The sequence below is a fragment of the Balaenoptera ricei genome, chromosome 6 (assembly GCF_028023285.1).
Source record: "Balaenoptera ricei isolate mBalRic1 chromosome 6, mBalRic1.hap2, whole genome shotgun sequence".
In the NCBI taxonomy this organism is placed as follows: domain Eukaryota; kingdom Metazoa; phylum Chordata; class Mammalia; order Artiodactyla; family Balaenopteridae; genus Balaenoptera; species Balaenoptera ricei.
Window position 1 is genome coordinate 117,177,904 of NC_082644.1, and position 20,136 is coordinate 117,198,039.

Sequence of the window (20,136 nt, forward strand, 5' to 3'; positions counted from 1 at the left end):
ATTTCCCGCCCTAAAGTAACTGAGTGTTACCGTCAGAGCCCTTGGCTTCTGACTTTCCCTCCTGGTTCTGATTTTTCCATGCCCGTTTCCCCCTCCCCTGCTCCTCTTGGAGACATCCCCCCCTCCCGCCCTGTTTTAATGCCTGCAGATCTGGATGGTGCCCAGGACGGATTTTGCACTTGTTTTCAAGTTCACTGTGTCCTGTGAACACTATTTTCTGCCGTTTCTCATCCGTCCATCCCCAGAGAGTGAGCAGGGAATTAGGGTTAATTTAGCTTTTTAGCTGATCAAGGAATACGGGTACCAAAAGATTAAGTGGTTTATCCAAAGTCCCACAGTTAAGAAACGGCACAGCTGGTTCCTAAACACAGGCTGCCCTATGTGGGGGGCATGAATTTACAGCAGTGGTGGCTGTCTTCTTCTGTTAAAATTGTTTTTTTTTTTTTTAAATCATGATAAAATAGGGACTTCCCTGGCAGTCCAGTGGTTAAGACTCTGTGCTTCCACTGCAGGGGGCACGGGTTCGATCCCTGGTCGGGGAACTAAGATCCCACATGCCATGTGGCACGGCCAAAAAATAAAAAAATTTTAAAAACCATGATAAAATATACATAATATAAAACTTACCATTTTAACCATTTTAAAGCCTACAGTTTAGTGGCATAAATTAAGTGGCATAAGTGGCATTCACATTGTTGTGCCACCAGGTTCGTTTGCCCAATGCACAGCAAGCCAAAAGGCTTGCAGTGGAGAAAGGATGTATTCACAAGGCAGCCAAGCAAGGAGACAGGAGAACAAGCCTCAGGTCCACCTCCCCAAAGGCCAGGGGCTCGGAATATTTATGGGATAAGGAAGCAGGGTGGTCTTAGGCGTGGGGAAGGGTGATTGCAGGTAGGGAAAAGGTGAGGTAGTCAGTGTCCTGTGCAGGTGTATCTGGGTTACATGCTTCTTCATGGGATGCATGTTCAAAAATGGAGGCGCCTAGCATGATCTGACGGTGGGGTTTTTGGCCCTCTGGTGTCAAAAGGTCATTCACCAGATACCTGTGCAGGCCCAGTTTTAGGGTCCGTGGTCCCAACCAGTCTTAGCTGGCTTGAGCTCAAACTAGACACAGCTGACTCCAAGTTCCTGGAAAACAACTCAGACAAACATCTTATTGTTTAGGCTACATGAAGCTTGGAGGGTCTGCAATTTGCAACGAAACAATTAAGCGAGCTTGCTCAGTGAAGGCGGGCTCAAGCCAGAGGGGTTTTTAGCAAGCTGTAAGACAAGCCAAGAATTTCTGTTAACACAGTTTCAGGATGGGTTTTTTTAACCGTATGGGTTACAGTTTCACAACCATCACCACCATCCATCTCCAGAACTTTTTCACCTTCCCAAACTGAAACTCTGTACCCACCAATTCCCCATTTCCCCCTCCCCTAGCCACTGGCCAGCACCATTCTGCTTCCTGTCTCTATGAATTTGCCTGTTCTAGGTATCTCGTGTAAGTGGAATCATACAGTATTTGTCCTTCTGTGTCTGGTTTATTTCGCTTAGCATAATATTTTCAAGGTTCCTCCATGGTGTAACACGTATCACATGTTTATTCCTTTTTAAGGCTGGAAAATATTCCATATGTACACATCACATTCTGTTTATCCATCACCCTCTGTTTGGATTGTTTCCACCTTTTGGCTGTTGTGAATAATGCTGCTATGAACTTTGGTTTATGAAATTGGTTTGTTTTTAAAAGTGCCACCTAGAATCCAGCCCACTGCCACCCACCATATCACCAATGAAGGCGTTCCAGCCTCTCTCCCCTGTGTAGCCTCAGGAGTGCCCACCCCTACCGTCACCTGGACCAAGGTAGGTGAAGCCTGTTACCATAGAGGTAACCAGAGAGGTAGGCCCAGTGCATCATGGGGAGAGGAATGATGCAAATCGCCGTGGGGTGTGGGCTCTGCTGATGTCACCTGTGACTCTACCACAGGAAACCAATGCCCTGGCCTCCAGGGATCCCCACTACAATGTGAGCAAGGATGGTACCCTGGTCATCGCCCGGCCATCTGCCCAGGATGCAGGGGCCTATGTCTGCACAGCCACCAACGCCGTGGGCTTCTCCAGCCAGGAGATGCAGCTTTCTGTCAACAGTGAGTGATGGCCGCCCCTGTCCTGGGAGAGGGGCTTGGCAGGCTTCGAGGCAGGGGCATGGACAATTTGACCTCACCTGCATCTTCCTTGCATCTCGTCAACACTGCCTCTAGATTCCTCACGTCTGAAGGGCATGTACACCAAAGCTGTCCTCCAGAGCACTGTCCCCCGTAGTGTGGGCATGCTCTAAGAGTGGTTCCAACTCAGCCCTTTGTCACCGGATGGGGGGGGAAGTGTCACATTAACAAGCCTTGGAAAGACACAAGGCCCTACACTGGACCCCCTCCCATCATGGCAGCCCCTTCGCCCACCTTTCTCCCCAGCTCTTTGTGCCCAGACCCTTTGGCCTCCTTTCAATTTCTTAAATGATCCATCCTGCCTCAGGGCCTTTGCATGTGCAGTTCCTTCTGTTGGAATGCCCTTCCCTTACCTGGTCCAGCCTACTTCTCCTGTCAGTCAGATCTCAGTTATCTCTGATCTCTGAAGCTGAGTCCAATCACCTTGCTGTGAACTCTCTGGAATGTCCCTTTCTTAGTGCCCGTCACAACTGTGATTAAATAATTAACTGTGTGTTGAACTGTTTGGAACCAGTGTTTCCCTGGGGCCCTTGGCACAGAGGGAAACTGGGCATCATCTGATGGTTAATCCCATTTATTCCTGAGAATAAATGGGATAATCAAGGGCGAGAAGGGAGAGAGAGGAGAGGGAGGACAGAACCTGCCAGAATGTCCCCAGGGAAGGGAAGCAGGATGGAGAGAAGCAAGAGGAGGACACTGGGGCAGGAGGGACCATGTCAGGGTCATCAAAGCAAGACGAGCTTCCAGCGGGAGGATGGGGTAGACAGGTAGGATGGGGTATGACTGGGGGAAACCATGGGATCTGAGCCCACCCTGAAACCTACACTCTGCCATTATAATAGAGCCCACCCACCTTCTGCATCTCTGGGGTGGCAGTACCACCTGAGCTTCCTGGGGGAGCCGCGCTGGGCCCCTCTGGGCCGCAGCCCCTGGCTTCCTGCTCTGCTCACACTTGCTGCATGATTCTCCCAACAGCCAAGCCCAGGATCCTTGTGAATGGGTCATGTGACGCAGACAAGCCTCTGAGGGTCACAGCCAAGGCCAGTGATGAGGTGACCCTGGACTGCGAGGCCCAGGGCTCTCCGCCCCCACTGGTCACCTGGGCCAAGGACTCCCTCCCTGTGCCACCCGTCACCGACAGGTAACCCCAATCGCGGGGCCTTGGGTCTGGGGATGGACAGAGCTTGGGGTTTGAGGAAACCGACCTCCAGGTGCCCAGTGACCCGGCCAGTGTGTGGGACCCTGCGGACACCCCCAGGGGCATGCCGTCCGATGACACACACTGCACTTTTGGCCACTGGCCTCCGAGGGAGCGTGGACGCCCTTCAGAGGGGGAAGGCCTCCGACATGACACGCGCCCGGTGCTGCACGCACGGCCGAGGGGCGCTGCGTGCAGGATCGCCTTCAGTCCGCCCAGCAGAGCAGAACTGAGCGGAACTCAGTTTTCTGAGCGGAACTGAGGCTCAGCGAGGTGGGCTGAGCAGCTCGTGGTCACTCGGCGAGGAAAGAATAATGCCACGGTCGAGACAGCCTCCTGAACGAGACACGTGCTCCGCCCTTGCCTGCTCCGCGGGCCAGGTGTCTGGCAGCCGGGATTTCAGGGATCCTGAGAGTGGGCGGAGAGGGAGGTGGCGGCTTGGGCATCCTTCAAAGCCTGGCTGTACCTCCCCAGGCAGGGGTGTCGGGCGGGGTGGTTCCAGACAAGAAGGCCTCAAACTCCTGGGACCCTTGACCCTCGAGGAGTGGGGCTGTGGCGAGGGGGCAGCTCTGGCCGGTGACATCAGCCCTGGCGGGGCCTTTGAGAAGTTCCAGATGGAGGAGGTCTCGGAGCAGCCTTCTGTGCAAGCTCCCACTCCTGACCCCCACACATGGGTCTCTACCTCTCAGGACATGTGTTTGGTGCGCCCTCCCGTCCTTGAAGCCTGCACACCTGAACGCGGCTGGGGTCCTGGGGCCGGGCTGGCGCTGTGCTGCCCCCATCCGCGCGCCCTTTGGTGTCTCTGCAGCCCAGGTCGTAGGTGAGGGTGGGAGTGGTCGTCTGGGGAGCCTGCGTCTCTCCGCAGAAAGCCTGGTCCTGGCTCCTTGGCTGGGCAGCCGCCTGGCAGGTGCTTGTTTATTTATGGTTTGTTACTGAAATGGCACACCGCATTTCCCATTGGTTCACCCCTCCTTGTTGTGATGCGTTAATAGATCAGCCGGGAGCCATAAATCTGTGAGAGCTGCTTTTGCAATGCTGGAGTTTTGTTCTGTTCCTTCTCCCCTGGCCCCCTCCACTTCGTGCTGGCTTACGGCTTTCTCTTGAGATTTATGAGATTCCAGGAGTTCACCTACATGAGGTGGGAAAATATGCCTGGAGGGTGGGGCTGGGGTGAAGGACTCAGACCCTGGAGTTCATCAGACCTGAGTGCGGATCCCGGCTGGTTCTGTATTAGTCATGTGGCCTCAGGTGGCCACTGGCTCCTCTTGGACCGTTTCTCCATCTGTAAAGTAGACAAGGTTTAAACCCTCTTCTCGAGATACAGTGATGGATGTGCGATGCTTAGGACATTGTCAGTGGTGGAAAATCACTCCCTTTGATAGCATTTTCCTGCTGCTGCTATAAACTAAAGCATCATTTCCAGCTTTCAAAAATTATCATCATCCTATCTGTTATTTAATTCTCACCAGCTTTTTTCAATGGAAAAACTTTATTGAGATATAACTCACATGCTTTCCAATTCTGTGTTTTTTAGTAAATTCTGAGTTGTGCAACCATCACCACAATTAACTTTAGAACATTTCCAGCACCGTCCTCCACAAAAAAACCCCCACACTCACTGGCAGCCACTTCCCATCCCTGCCCGACCCCAGCCCAGCCCTCGGCAACCACTCATCTGCTTTCTGTCTTTGGATTGATCTCTTCGGGACGTCTCATGTAAATGGAATCATGCGCTATGTGGCTTTTTGTGTCTGGCTGCTTTCACTTAGCATCATGTTTTTGAGGTTCTTGCATGTTGTAGCAGGTGTCAGGACTTTGGTCCTCTTTATGGCTGAATAATATTCCGTTGCCTGGGTAGAGCACCTTTTGTCGATTTATTCACCAGTTGATGGACACTTGCGCTGTTTCCACTTGCTGGCGATTGTGAATGACCTCATAGACCTTTGATTGTATTGACACTTCATTTGCGGGCTCTGGGTCCCCGTGGTTCTTTGGGCCTCGCTGTGGCATCTGACAACTTCCCCACGCAGAACAAAGCTCCCTTTTCTGCCAGACACACAGTTCCCCTTAGTCCCACAGCCATTCAGACAGAAGATGCAGGTTTAAAAAAACCCATAGGAAACACACAGGGAGCAGTGGTGGTGCGGGGGGTGGCTTTGCTGTCGGTCTGCTCCCCTTCCCCTCTACCTCCTCCACCTCTTCCTCTTCCTTCTCCGAGGGACCCCCAAGGCTCAGCTTCAAAGCTGCCGTTCTGGAAGCTTGAGAACTTATTCTGATGAGTCATGGGTATTCGTCTACCTCCAGATTCTGTGCTCCTTCTGCCTGGCTGAGCTGCCCCATCTTCTGTGGTGGCCCCCTTCTCTGTCCTTGGATGGGGGAAGGCCTGAACCTACTCGGGTTGCCCGGGGCCTCTCTTTCCTGAACCTGTGCCAACCTTGGCCAAGGGCTGCGGTCAGGGTCACCAACAGACCTCCAGCGCTGGTGCTTCTTCAAAGCTCCTTGGTAACTCTGGTGCAATCAGTGTTGAGAACCACAACGTGGCCGAGCCTCTGAGGCCTCCTGCATCTCTGTTTGGGCGGGGCGGGGCCCTCTTCTCCGGCTGGCCATCCTGGAGGTGGGTGGGGTGAGCGCCATTATGCCCAGTGCCTTGAGGGGGAAACAAGCCATGGGGTGTGGGGAACTGGGATCCTGATCTTCCCACTTCCCGGGCTGGGCCCTAACGTGCACACCCACACACCCACAGACACACATAGACATGCACAGACATATACAGACATGCATGGACACATATAGACATGAATACACATGGACAGGCACACAGACAGACACAGACACACACAGACACACAGCCACGCAGACTGACACAAACACAGATACAAACACATGTGGACATGCACACAGACACACCAGAGATGCAGACATGAGAACACGTGGACACACACATATCAGGCTTCTGGGCCAAGGTCGGGCAGGCCACTGCTTTTTCTGGAGATTCTAGAGAATATTCTGAACTCAGGGAGCCTTGACCTCCTGCGTCAGAAAGTCCTAATGGAAAGAAAACATAGTAGGAGCTTGAGTACCCATGAAACTCTAGACCACCCACCCACCCACCTGTGTCCACGACCCCTTCCAGTGTGTTCTTGTAGATGCTTCTAGAGAATTAAATTTAGTGCATCTTCCATTCCGCCCTTATCATTGATATTTTTCCACATTTACCCATTTTCTAGATTCATCCTGGCCCACGTCATTGCTTTTCATTTAAAGGGCAAGATAACATTCCAGGGCGTTCAGCTCTCATCGTTGCTAAGCTCTTTCTCTGTTTGGGGCAGATGCTCCGTTGCCAGTTTTTGGCGGTAATAAATGGGGCTGTTGAAACATTTTTGCACAAATGCTTCTCTTTATCTCCTGGGTCATTTCCTTGGGGTATAGCCCTGAAAGCCAATGGCTGAGTCCAAGGCTGGGAATGGTTATCGGGTGCCTCTTACCCTGTGGGACTGCTGTTTGTGAAAAGACCATTTGAGTTGTGAATTCAGAATTGAAGTCCGCAGGATTTATTGAGCAGCTCATGTGCCCAGGACTGTGCCGAAACTGTCTAGGAGAGAGAAGACATGGGCTCCGGCTGTGTGTGACATCAGGTAGCAAAAGACCTAGGGTCCCATCCCAGCCTTGCCCCCAACTATCTGAATGAACCTGAGCAAGACCCTTCCCCTCTGTGGGCCTCAGTCTTCCCGTCTGAGAAATGAAAGGGTTGGACAGGCGATGGTGGCCAGAGAAGTGCCTAGTGGCTCTGGTCCCATGATTCAGCCCAGGGATGCTGGGGTGAGGTGGTGTTGCTAGGCAACAGTGTTTGTTTGTGGTTCTGATGTGTAGCTGGGACAGCTGCGAGTGCTCCTGGCTTCAGCACTGGCTCCCGGGGGCAGCCGGCCAGGGTCCCACACGGGGCCAAACCAGCCGCCTCCGGGGGAGGGGAGGGGACAGGGAGAGGATGGAGCCCCGAGGATGCCGCAGGGCAGTTGGCACGCCCAGTGCCTCTCATGGCCCAGTGGAGAGGTGGGGGGCTGCAGCTGGGGTCTGATGATCCAGGAGAAAAGCTGCTTCCTCCTTGGAGGCCGGTGGCGTGTCATGGACTGGCCAGGGGCCCCTCATGGGGTCTTTAACCTTGGTGGATCTTCAGAGCTCATCTGATTCCTGGCCTGGTGGCTGGGTGACCATGGACAGCGGGACTTCATCTCTCTGGGGCTCTGCAAAAGGGGTGATGAGAGTAGGATCTGCCGCCTGCCTTGCAAGTTTGGCTGTTGAGAGTTTCAGGTGACGGCGTGCGCGAAGTGCTTAGCTGTGCGGTGGCGCGTAGGAAGCGCTCAAGTGTAGACAGGCGTCACCTGTTAGCATCTCTGGGTTTCTGTTGCACGGGCCCAGAGGATGTGCATTCTCCCCCTCGCTCATATATTGTGCTTGGCCCTTTCGTTGGTATCAGGCCCCTCTTTCTAAACTGCTCCAACTTGGGGTTTCCGTTTGGGGCTTCCTTATAAGGGTCTACCGTGTGGGTCAGGGTCAGAGTGGCCACTGGTGGTTGAAGGTGCTGTCCAGGCTGACGGGTGCTGGTGGGGCGGGGGGGGGGGCACGGGCAATCCCTGCTGCAGGCTCAGACCCCACCCTGGCCCAGCAGACAAGCGCCCAGCATGTATTTGCATGTGGTGGGCGTCTGTTGAGCGCGGTTCGACTGCATGCTGTGGGTGAGGGTCAGCCCCTGGTGGGCTCGGTTCTGCAGGGGGTACTGTTCATTCATACGACAGCCTCCGCCCAGGAGGCTCTGCTCACACAGTGAGGTTGGACGGGCCCTTCAGAAACGGGGGCAGCAGGATGAGCGTGGGACACAGCAAGAGGGACTGGACGCAGGCCAACCACCCAGATTCTGAGCCGCCTGAGGGCGGGGAGCATGTCCTTCACCCCAGCGGCAGCCGGCCCACCTTGAACCCAGCGGCTCTTTGTCATACGAGTGAATGAATGAATGTACGAGAAACTGGCTGACCTCGGCTCCATGGGACTCAGAGCGGGGGAAGTGTAACCTGCCTGCACTCGTCAGGGAAGGGTTCACGGAGGAGCTAGAGGCTGTGCTGCCTTGAAGGGGGTCTGGGGGCAGGAGAGCAGCATCGAGACAGGGTGGGGTGTGGGAAACAGTGTGAGCGAAGGTGGGAAGGGGTGCGTGTGTGGACACGGACAGCTGGGATTTGCCATCAGATATTTATCGAGCACCTGTTGTGGGCCAGCACCTGTGCTAAGCGCTGGGAACACGGCAGGAACCACCTGGGCAACCTGGCCGCTCCCTTCACGGAGCCATCAGACAGCGACAGGTGATTACAGGTGTGTTAAATGCCATAAAGCCTCCAGGAGTGTGTAAGTGAGAACAGGGGTCCAGCAGGGGCAGTTTCCCTGAGCCACAGAGGAGCTGGAGAGGGGACCCCAAGCTGGGTTGCAGCGACGGTGTGGCCTGGGATTTGCACTTTCTATCAGATGCGCTTTGGTCTCTCCAGGCGGATACATCCCCCTTGGAGCTCATAGGACCAGGGGGACACGGCAGGGTAGGTGGATCTCCCTCCCCGTCCCCCATGATCTGCATGGCTGTGTGATCCTCACAGCCGACACCGAAGCCTCGAGCGCAGTGGATGTCATAAACAGGAAATTCCCCTCGAACCTCTCCACGTTTTCATCTGGGCGCCACACGGAGCCATCTGGCTGCTCTCGCCTTGGCGGGGAGGCTGCTGCTAATTACACCACAGGCACAGGGCACACGGCAGCGCTCTCCCCGCTTCCTCCCACCTCCCCCCTGCCCCTGACACCCCTCCCGGGGCTGCAGCCCCCAAACCCCAAGGAGCCTTGGGAATGTGGAGAGAGAGCGCCCGGGGCGTGGGGCGGGAGCGGTGCAGAAGGGCTGCCCTGGAACCCCTAGACCTCTAGGTCCTGTTTGGTCCACCCCAGGCCCGATACCTTTTTCCTATATCTGGTCCGAGTGGGGTTTGCTCTGTGCCAGGTCTGGGCTAGGTTCTGGGGATACAAAGGCAAATAAGATGGCTGGGGATGTGTCCTCTTAGGGCCCACAGGTGACAGGTGGTCACAAGCCGGTGCGGTGAGGGTTGTGATGGGGAGGGCTCTGCAGGCCTCAGCTTGACCATTTATAAGATGGAATTTCCATTCTTTCCATTTTCTCCTTTGTGGTATAGCGAGCAGCCTTCCCTTTCTAGGAAATGACCTGGGGGTCATCATGAGAAAGACAAGATGCCTACATTTATTGTTGAGAATTGTTTCCACTTTTGGAAGTTTCTTTCATTATTTTTTTTATCCCAGAAGCTCCCACTTCCTATCCTTTTAAGGGCTTGGTGAGGGAGGAAGCAACTTCTCTAAAGTTCTTAGAAGAACTAGAAGGCAACCTCTGAGATAAAGGAGTCTAAGATAAAGAGCAGCCTTTTCAAATATGAAGAAATTGGGGTTCAGAGACATTGTCTGCCCTGCCTGGGCTTGCTCAGCATGTCTATAGCAGAATTGGACCTCAGATCCAGAACTCTGGTGCTCAGCCTAGACCTCTTTTTGCAGACCCATGCGTCCCTGCTTGGCTAGTTGAGGTTTGCAGCAAAGTCCCCTGAAGGAACCGTGTCCCTGCACCAAGTGTGACTCAGTGTGTATGTTTCAGCCTCAAACTGATTTGGCTCGTGTTTGGTGGATGTCAACGTTATTTAACTTAAAAAAAAAAACTGTTGGTGAGAAAAGCCAAGCCAGGGGAGGGGAGCCACACAGGGGAAATGTTTACTTGTCACTGAGACAAAAAAAGCATCTGTGTTGTGTTTTTTCCTTTTTTCTTCCACTTTGGAAGATTAAGGGACCTACTTAGGGCTGCCCAGCTGATTGGGGGCTGGGGGACGAAGCACCAGACATGCTGAGGGGGGCGTGGTTTTTACTAGCAGCAGGGCTGTTTATCGAGCACTTACTATGTCCCAGGGACCATGGGCTTTATGTGCATCATGTCACTCCGTATGTGCCGTCTCCTGTGATCCCAGGTGAAGACACCGAGGCTCAGGGAGACGGAGTCCTTGGCCCAAGGTCAGCCTTCAAGAGGCCGAATGGTGGTGGACGCGGGGGCCACTTGCTGTCAAAGCCCTGTTCCCATCTACTCCACCGGGCTGCTTCTCAGGGCAGGGGCACTTCCCTGTGTCCTGGGGCAGTGCTCCCAAGGGGTGGTCCCCTCTGAGAACCTTGGTAAAACCCCGATTCCAGCCTCCCCCCACAGATCAGAGTCTCTGGGTGGGTCCTGGGAATCTGTATGTTTCACATATAGCTGGAAGATTCTGATAAGAAGCCCTGCTCTACAAGGGGGAATGATGGACTCTACCTGTGAGAGCTGATGGTGTGTGAGGCTGTGGCGCACGAGTCCTGCTCCTGTGCGTGGGGACACGTACATCAGTGTGCAGAGAACTCTGGTGGTGAAAGAAAGAAAGAACGAATGAAGGAAAGAAGAGAGGGAGGGAGGAAAGAAAAACCTAAATGTTTAAATGCCCACCAAAAGGAGAACAAATTAATCCAATTGTGGTACAATCACACAACAGGCTACTATACAACAGTGAAAAATGAATGAATTAGACCCACACACATACACGTGATGCCATTTATATAAGAGTTTTAAACGATGCAAAACTGCATTGCGTATTGTTATGGATGCACTGTCATCACCATGACAACAGCTGACCTTTGTTGAATACTCCTCTGTTCCAGGCACTGTGCTGTGAATTAGGTCTTTCAGTACTCTGGACAACCCTATGAGGGATAAGTACCACTGTTGTCTCTTTTTTCCAAAAGGAGACAACTGAGGCACAGAAAGGTTAAGTGACTTGCCCAGCCTCACACAGCAAGCACATGGCAGAACAGCGTCGGACCTAGTTGTCCCAGCCCAGTGCCTGGGCTCTAGAGACCACTGCCTGGTGTATCATTCACAACTGTCCTCAGAGAACTTGCCCCAGGTGCCTGCTGGTGGCTCAGGGCAAACTGGACAAAGGGTTTGCTGGGTAGGGGGATTACAAGCCCACTTTACAGATGGGGAGACAGAAGACCAGCAGGGAAAAGCTAGTCACCCGTGGTTGTCCAGAGAGTCAATTGCCAGCAATATTGACCTGTTTAATAAGTGCATGTCCAGCACTTGGCTTGCACCGGCTTGGGAGGTGGGGGCTATTGTCATCCCCGTTTGGCAGAGGAGGAATCTGAGACTCAGCAGAGAGGGGAGTGGAGACCAGGACTGGAGCCCAGCTGTACCCTGATGAGCATAGACGGGGGAGGGGCTGGCCCTTGGAGGTTACCACCCCCACTCCCCGCCCCCGTGCCAGCTGCTTGCACTTGGGGCCCTGCTGTGGCCAGTGGCCGCAGCTGCCCACCCAGTTCTATGGGGGCAGGGGCTGCACAGAGCCAGCACATGTGGGCTGGTGACATCATATCTGCAGGGGCCCCCTGGGGTCCAGCCCAGCTGCAGGAGCCTGGCTGGGGGTCCCAGATCCCTGTGGGATGGGGGCCAGGTGACTTCAGCAAGGTGGGCCAGGTTGGGGAACGCAGCGATGGGGGACCTCTACAGCTTCCTCCTGAGGGCCCAATACAGCGCCGGACAACAGGACACTGAAAAGCCCTGGATTCAGAGCCTGGCCAGACCTGGCACTTAGATGCAGAGGGCCTCTGGGCTGCAGCTTCTCCCTGGAAGCTGTGGGGGGGGCCTCCAAATGAGGCCTCATCCCCCCTCTCACGGCAGAGTCAAGAACGGTAGGCGTGTGCATTAGAGGAGGGGGAGTTATTGGCGACTAGGTACCAGGCCCTGGGCTGAGCCCACGTGGAATCTGTTCACCAGCCTCAGCCACAGAACTTCTTAATATGCCCATTTTACAGATGAGGAAATGGAGGCTCCGAGAGGTGAAGGGACTTGCTTCACCCAGCTGGGAAGGGTTCAAAGTTAAACCCAGCCAGCGGACTCCTAGCCTAGTGCTCTTTGTCTGCTATGCCAGTTGGAGGGGACCTGGCCTTGGCCTGGTGGTTTGGGGGAGGCAGGGCAGGGGGAGGAGTGAAGGGTGGGTGGCGGACACTGCCTCAGTCCTGGCAGGCTTCCTGGAGGAGGCAGCTGGTTCAAGTTGGGTCTTGAGGCCTTTCCAGCAGAGGTGGGGTCGGTTGGGGTCTTACCAGTGCCCCTCACTCCCACAGGCATCGCCTCCTCCCATCGGGCTCCCTGCATCTGGCCCAGGCCCAGGTGAGTGACAGCGGCCTCTACGAATGCACAGCCAGTAACCCTGCGGGTTCCGCTGCTCGGTACTACATCCTCAGGGTGCAAGGTAAGGCCCTGGCTGGCAGCCTCTGTGTCACACCGCTCCCCCAAACCCCCATCTTTCTTAGGCCTCTCGTGCCCCTCCCCTATCTCCACGCCAGGCTCTGTCACCTCTTCATGGCCCTCCAGTGTTTCTTCCATCAACTCTATTTCCTGTCTTTTTCAAGCCTTTATCTCTCCTTCTCCTCACCCCCCTTCTTCCCCTCTCCTGCACCCCTTGGTTGAGCCCGGAGAGGCTGTTCAGAGGCCCCCTGAGAGCAGAGGGCAGGGCCCTGTGGCGATGGGGACTTGGGCGTTGGGAGGGGGACCCACGGAGGGGGTTCTGGTTCCTGGCTCGGGTGGGGGCCCAGGAGTGCGTGTTCACCTGGGTGTCCAGGTTGCATTCACAGAAGCCACCCAGTGGAGTCACTCCACCAAAGAGGCGGGGACCTTGTCATCTGCAGGAGCGCGGGGATGAGTTGTCTGAGACAGGGGTCCTCTGACTGCAGCCCTCAGCCACTACTGACCTACGTGCCGTTTTCATGTGGCCCACGAGTGAAGAATGATGTCTACGTTTTTAAATGATTGGGGGAAGAAAGACAAATAATGTGACATATGAAAATTATATGGAATTCAGGTTTCAGTGTCCATAAATACAAACTTTATTGGAGTGCCACCACACGCGTTCAGTTACGTAGCGTCTGTGGCTGCTTTCATGCCGTGATGGCAGAGTTGAGTAGTTGAGACAGAGACCATCTGGTCTGCAAAGCCTTTTCAGAAAAAGCCCTTTCCAGAAAAAGCCAACCCCTGATCTAAGCTGACTCCCCATTTTACAGGTGGACAGGCTGAGGTTCAGAGAGGGAGGGGCTCAAAGCTTCGCTATGAGTTTGCATGAGCGTGGGAGAGAAACAGAGAAGCAGGAAGCAGGGCGATGAGCAGGGCCTCAGAGTCGGCAGAGCTGGGTTTGAATGCTGACTCTGCCACGGACTGGCTGTGTGACCTTAGGCCAGCTGCTTGGCTTCTCTGAGCCTTGGATTCTTCTTCTATAGAGTGGAGGCAATAATGCCTATCCCATAGTTGTCAGAAAGGGTATCGATGACATCAGGCACTCAGCACGGTGGAAACTGCTGTTGTTTTTAGCAAGTGTTTTTAGGGGGGTGGCGGGCAGGGCATGTACACCCTCGTGCTCCTGGACAGCAAGGCTCTGGGCTCCGGGTGGGGGAGCTGATCTCTGCCCAGGGGCCAGCTTCCATAGATGGTCTTATCTTCGGGCTCCTACTCTGAAGCTGGGAAGGGAGTGGGTGTCCTCAGCTTCCCCCGAGGGCCCAGGACACTTGTTCTCGTCTTCGAGAATTCTCCTGGGCTCAGCCTTGGGGCCGGTCCAGCTCCTATGAGCTGACGCAGTGGGTGACTCTGGTCAAGTCACACAACCTTTCTGAGCCTCAGTTTCTTCATCTGCAAAATGGACATAGCATCACCCACCCCGTAGGAGGGACCAGCTGGGATGGAGGATGGGAAAGTGGCTTGAAAAACACAAATGTGGAAGAAACAATACCCACTATCCTCCCCAAGCCAGGAAAGGGAAAGAGCGAGCCGGGAACCCTGAGAGTGAGTCTAGCCGCAATGTTTTAGGCCCCACTGTGGAGCAGGCTCTATGCTGGCTGCTCTAGTGCTGCATCTCATTTCATCCCAGGGCTTCTTTGCGAGGAGGGGAAACCGAGGCTCCAGCCAGTGCGGGGTCCTGTGGCCGAGAGGGGCAGGGCTGGGATTTGAACCTCCCCTTCTGTGCATGCTGCCCCCTGGGCTGAGTCAGTCCCGCCGCCCCCTGGGCCTCAATGTCCCCATCCGGCACTGAGCTGGTGTTTCCCAGCTGGTGGTTCTCAAATGGTGCTGGGTGCAAGCCTGGGGGTAGGGATGGGGGTGGGGGCGGGGGGAGTAAGCTGAGCACGGAGGAGCGAGTTTTTGATGGCAACACGTGTGTTCAAGGGAAAGGCTGATTCTACTCTTGCGGGGTGGGGGGGTCCACACGGGATGTCCTACTGTCAGTCGTCCCCCACAATGACGATTTCTGCTGGCTGGTGACGTCCAGGGGTGTGGGGAGCCCTGCAGCAGGCCAGGCCCTCTCTGTAAGTCTAGGCTCTGTGACTCCCTCCACCCGGGGCCCCTGCCTTGACACCCCTCCCCGTGGCCCTGTCAGTGCCCCCCCAGGTGCAGCAGGGCCCGCGGGTCCTGAAGGCACTGGTGGGAGAGGCTCTGGACCTGAACTGCGTGGCCGAGGGCAACCCGGAGCCCCAGCTGACCTGGTCCAAGGATGGGGTGGCCCTGCAGGGCGGGGGGCCCGAGGGCTCCGTCCACTTCATGGCCATCCGAACCTCGGACGCTGGGACGTACCGCTGTGAGGCCTCCAGCAGCGCTGGGCTGGATGCGTGGGAGCTGGAGCTCAGGGTGCTGGGTGAGTCTCCCCCGAACCCCCAGAGCTCACCTCCCCACTCCTTCCCCAGCAGCAGCCTGGGCTTCTGAGCTGCTGGAGCCCTTCCTTCCTCCCAGCCCCCGAAGCCGTGTCGGGCCGCTTTCACCAGCCCTGGGGGGGCTCCGTCCTCGGGGTGGGGTGCAGGCGCCGTGAGGTGGTGATTGAAGAGCAGCGGGCCAGCTTCTCCCGCTTTCCAGCTGGACAACCATCGGCCAGTCATTTGCACTGTCTGACCCTGTAACATGGGTCCAGTAACATGTGAGGGGTCAGTGAGAGAATGTGTGTGAAGTGCCTGGTGCATAGAAAGTCCTGGATCCCTGGTGCTAGCATTTTCACTATGATGAATTTGAAACACACTCAGAGGAGGCAGGGCAGGACGATCCTGAGCTCAGCCCCCTGAGCCCGCGGGGTCGTGCGTGGCACTGGGGGCTGTTCCAGGGACCACCCTGCAGGGGGTGAGCTGGAGCCATGGCCCTGACTCTCCCTGAGGCTGAGGGCTGGAACGCGGGGCTTGTACCCCCTTATTCCAGCTGGGGTTCTGGATGGGAATGCCCCCTCCACCAGCCCTGGGCTCCTGGTGGGGGGAGCATCAGGCTTTGGGTTTGGGCGTGTGAGTGTGGCCGCATTACCTTCCACCAGAGCCGCCATACTGGGGGGCCGATGAGACCAGTGGCCTGCTGGAGAGGGTAGCAGGAGAGAACGCCAGCTTGCCGTGCCCTGCCAGAGGTGAGGCTGGGCCCTGGGCGGGCTGGGAGGGGGAGAAAACCCACCCAAGTTTCAGCGCCCTGGGTCACTGTGGGCAGTGCGCGTGGGTATGGAGGCTTATGGGGTCCCCACTCCTGCCCAGGACCATGCCAGGCACTTCATCCCATCAACAGCCCTATAGGATGGGTATTAGCATTAGCCCTTTTTTTTTTTTTTTTAATTAGGGGCAATTTAAGCCCAGAGCGGTTAAGAGGGTTGCCTGAGGTCACAGCCAGAAGGTGACTCACGGAGTATAATCTGCTTTAACCCCAGCCCCGAGCAGTGCCCGTTAAACCCTGGGCCCCTCTGCGACTGGAGATTGTAACAGCTGGGGCTGAGGAAGGCCCCAGGGTCCTAGGATCGGTGCTGGTGGCCCCTGCCTCTCCCCGAGCCCCAGGCTTTCTCACAGGACGTGGATTCATGCCGTGCTGGGCAAACCAGTCCTTTGGGACCCCCTTTGGACTACAGCACAGTGTGGGGTCGAGATAGCCACCCCTGGGTCAATTGCCCGGTGCCGGGCAGTTCACACCTCCTTTCTGAGCCTCAGTTTTCTCAGCTGTCCAGTGGGGTCACACCTGTCCCTCCACACAGGGCTGCTGTGAAGGCCCAGTGGACAACAGAAAGTTTAGGTCCCAGCACCATGCCTGGCACACAGTAGGAGCTTGGGGAGATGTGTTGAATGGATTCTACTTTTCTGTAAAATCTCCCTGCGGCACCCAGTGGATCCCACTGGCTGCCAGAGTTGCTTCTGGCTTTGGGTCAAAATGGCCAAAATGTCTCCCCTGTGCATGAATGGTGCTGTCTAGAAGGGCAGGTGTCTGGGTGTCTAAGAAGCAAGTGGTAGCTTACAAAAAGCCTGGCAGGAGCCAGGAGAGCTGGTTCTAGTCTGCACTGCACCTCCTCATGCCACGGGACCCAGAAGGCCTTGGAATGGGACAGAGGGAGGGCCAGGTAGGAGGCAGGTGGGAGCAGACCACCTGGAGGGGCCATCGTCCCGCTCTTGACCAGGGCGCCACCTTGTGTCAGTATCTGGTAACAGCAAGGAACCTGTAGAGCCCTCCCGGGACATGGGAGGTGGGAGGTGGGACCACCAGCCCCGGCCTCCTGCCCTGATACCCCACAGTCACTCACAACCCCTGCATCATCCCTGGTCAGCTAGGGGCCTGTCCTCTGGGCCTGACTTCAGCCAAGTCAGCATAAGCCAAGTCCTCTCCATCAAAACTGCCTGTCCCCGCCCCGCGCCACACCCCACCCCCCTTGGCCTTCTCTCTTTCAAGCAGGTGGCTGCCCGGTGGGCAGTGTTGGGCGCTGGTATTCACCAGCCATGTGACCTTGGGCTCGGAGGGCTCTGAGGGAGAAAGGAGAAAGCCTGGAGCACCAGAGGGCGTGACCCATGGGAGCCCTGGTACCTGCAGTGGGTGGCACCATCCGCCTCCTCCTCGTGGGGTGGGACAGAGGCCAGGAGCCTGGCCACCAACTTGCTGGTGATTTTGGACATTGCTCCTCTCTTGGTCCCTGTAAAATGGGAGTGGAGGCAAGATGAGTGATTTTTCAGCGGCAGCCCTGAGTCCCTGGAGTCTTCCCGTCACAGAGCAGTGGTGCAGTTCTGTGTGGTTAGAGCTCGTTTAGGGGTTAGATGTTTGCATTTAAAAAAAAAAAAAAAAAAGCTTCCGGGGTTCAAAACTCAATACTCCTCAAGGCCGGCAGCTCTGAAGTCCTGGTCTCTGGGTGGTGGGAGGATGGGCTGGGGCCTTCGGGAAAAGATGAGGAGCTGGGAGGGGCATGTGTGTGTCTGTGGGGTGTATGTGTGTATGTTGTGTGTATGTGTTCACACATGTGTCTCCATGGTGGGGAGCAGCTGGGACACTCCAGCAGGCATCCTGGGCAGGCACAGAGGAAACGGCAGAGGGTTCTATGAGAAAACAGACACAGAGGATTAAGTAGCCCAAAGATCGCAGAGCATGGGTGGCCCTCCTTTTCCCTCAGGGCCAGCGGGCAGAGTCCCCAGCACTTAAGCAGGAGCAGTCAGTACCGGGTGGGGTGGGGCAGGGGCCCTCCCGATCGAGACGACACCCAGGATGCCTTGGAGGTGCCCCATCTTGATCGCAGCCCCATTCCCCCCAGATGGGGTGTCTCACCCGTCCCTCCGAAGGTGAGGATAAAAGAGCAAGTGAGGCAGAGAGAATGTGCTTCCAAAGAGCCCCGAGCTGCCAGGGGAGTCGGCAGATCAAGTGGGGGTGTGGTGCATGATAACTGGTATCTAGCAACGATTATGAGCCCGATGGGGGGTGACGGAGGGGCTGCAGGCTGCCCTCCTACTCGGTGCTAGCAGAGGTAGGAAGGCAGGTGAGGGCCCAGCAGGCAGGGCAGTGGGTAAGGGCTGCCCTTGTCCTGAGATCACTCAGCAAGTCTGCAGAGTTGGGGCTCACGTGACCCAGGCCCAGCTGCGACCACTGGGCGCCATGCCTCATGGGCACGTGTGCTGCTTGGAATGCTGGATCATTCCTTCAACACCGACCTGAGGACCTACCGTGTGCCCTGGCCCAGTGGGGCAGCCGTTCATCCCGCACCCACTGTGCGCCGGGCCGTGTGAGCCGACAGGCTGGTGGCAGAGCCAGACGCTGCACAGTCCGACGTGAGGAGTGTCGGAGAAGGGCCTCCAGGGGGACTGCGGCGCTCACGGTGGGGCTAGGGGTGTGTGGCCAGCGGTGCCCGCCTCGTGCCTGTGAGGGGAAGCACAGCCCGGTCCACCTGGGGCCTCCACCGTTTATGCGCGGATCCGATGGGACAATATGGGTACTGAGCACGGCGGGCTCATTCATTCATGTAGCACCTACTGTGTGCCAGGCGCTGGGCTTGCAGCTGGGGGTGCAGCAGGGAACAAAGCAAAGACTTCGGACCTTGTGGGGGGAGACAGACAATAGACCAAAAAAAAAAAAAAAAAAGGTCCAAAGAAGTGCATCTTATGTACGTTAGAAAGTTGGAGATGGCAGGCAAAAGGCGAAACACAGGGCGGGCGGGTGAGGGGGCTGGGAGTGCAGATGAGGTGGGGCCTCTGCGAAGGGAACCAGAAAAGGCTCTGGCCCCTGTGCCTGTGGCCCGCGGGCCGCTGGGAGGCCGTGTGGACGCCAGCACCGGGTGAGGAGGTGGCAGGTGTGTGAGCATCTGATTCTCCAGGGGCTGCTCCTCCAGCCTGGGGGGCAGGGAGGTACCTGAGACCCGCCCCCGGGAGGGTCAGCAACACGGGGGTGGGGGCAGCGTGGGTGTGGACAGGGTTTCGCGCTGATGACTCTGTGCCCTGCCAGGGACGCCCAAGCCGCAGGTCACGTGGCGGAGGGGCCCGTCCTCAGAGCCCCTGCGTGGCCGGCCGGGCCTGGCAGTGCTGGAGGAAGGCTCTCTGTTTCTGGCCTCCGTCTCTCCCACGGACGGTGGAGACTACGAGTGTCAGGCCACCAACGAGGCGGGCTCCGCATCCAGGAGAGCCAAGCTGGTAGTCCGTGGTGAGCAGGGGCCCCGGAGCTGGGGAACGGCTTGTACACACCTCCCGGTGGTACCCATGGATGCCGGGGTAGGGCAGCGCCAGCTCCCCAGCCCGAGCGCTCACCGCAGGGGCAGGGTCTTGCCCTCCCCCACCGCGTGCTTGTTGGGGAGGGCTTGGGGGTGTTAGGAAAGTGGCAGGTTGAATGGACATCCCCTTCCCCAGAGAGAGCCCCACGGAGACAGTGTAAGGAGAAGAACCTGAAACTCCATAAATGGCTTTAAAATGGTCTAGTAGTGAATTTATTTTAGAAGGCTCACTGATGGCAAAGGAGAGTCCCAAAGCCCACCTCCCGCTGAAGCTGCTGAAACTACCCAAGGCTCCTGTTCTTCCCTGCAGCAGGAAGAGCTTCCCACAGCTCCCGCCCCGTACCCCTCCCCCCGCCCCTGGTGCTGTGTGCAGGGGGAGGGGGGCCCGTCTCCTTCACACGGGCTCATGGAGGGGGTCTTATGGTTCCTAGGGAGCACCTTCCGCCTCCCTGGAACCAGCCACCCCAGCTTGCCGTGAAATGACCTGCCCGGGAAGTTTGTTTCAAAGACATACCTAGGCCCCATCTTCAGAGATTCTGACTCGGGGCGGGGAAGGGTACCCCCCTACGTGACCATGACAGCAGTTTGGGTGTAGAGCCAGATGGATCCCGGGGCTCCCGCATCT

The 20,136-nt window shown here is 56.5% G+C and overlaps 1 protein-coding gene across 1 annotated transcript in view; it reads left to right on the forward strand.

Annotated features, from left to right (window-relative positions):
- Positions 1-20,136, forward strand: part of HMCN2 (hemicentin 2) — a 154,142-nt gene that overhangs the window by 55,846 nt on the left and 78,160 nt on the right. Inside the window, exons 20-26 of the mRNA XM_059925832.1 lie at positions 1,736-1,848; positions 1,973-2,132; positions 3,186-3,351; positions 12,631-12,758; positions 14,928-15,182; positions 15,840-15,926; positions 19,250-19,444. Of these exons, the coding sequence (XP_059781815.1) occupies positions 1,736-1,848; positions 1,973-2,132; positions 3,186-3,351; positions 12,631-12,758; positions 14,928-15,182; positions 15,840-15,926; positions 19,250-19,444 (1,104 nt within the window). The remainder of the gene's footprint in view (positions 1-1,735; positions 1,849-1,972; positions 2,133-3,185; positions 3,352-12,630; positions 12,759-14,927; positions 15,183-15,839; positions 15,927-19,249; positions 19,445-20,136) is intronic.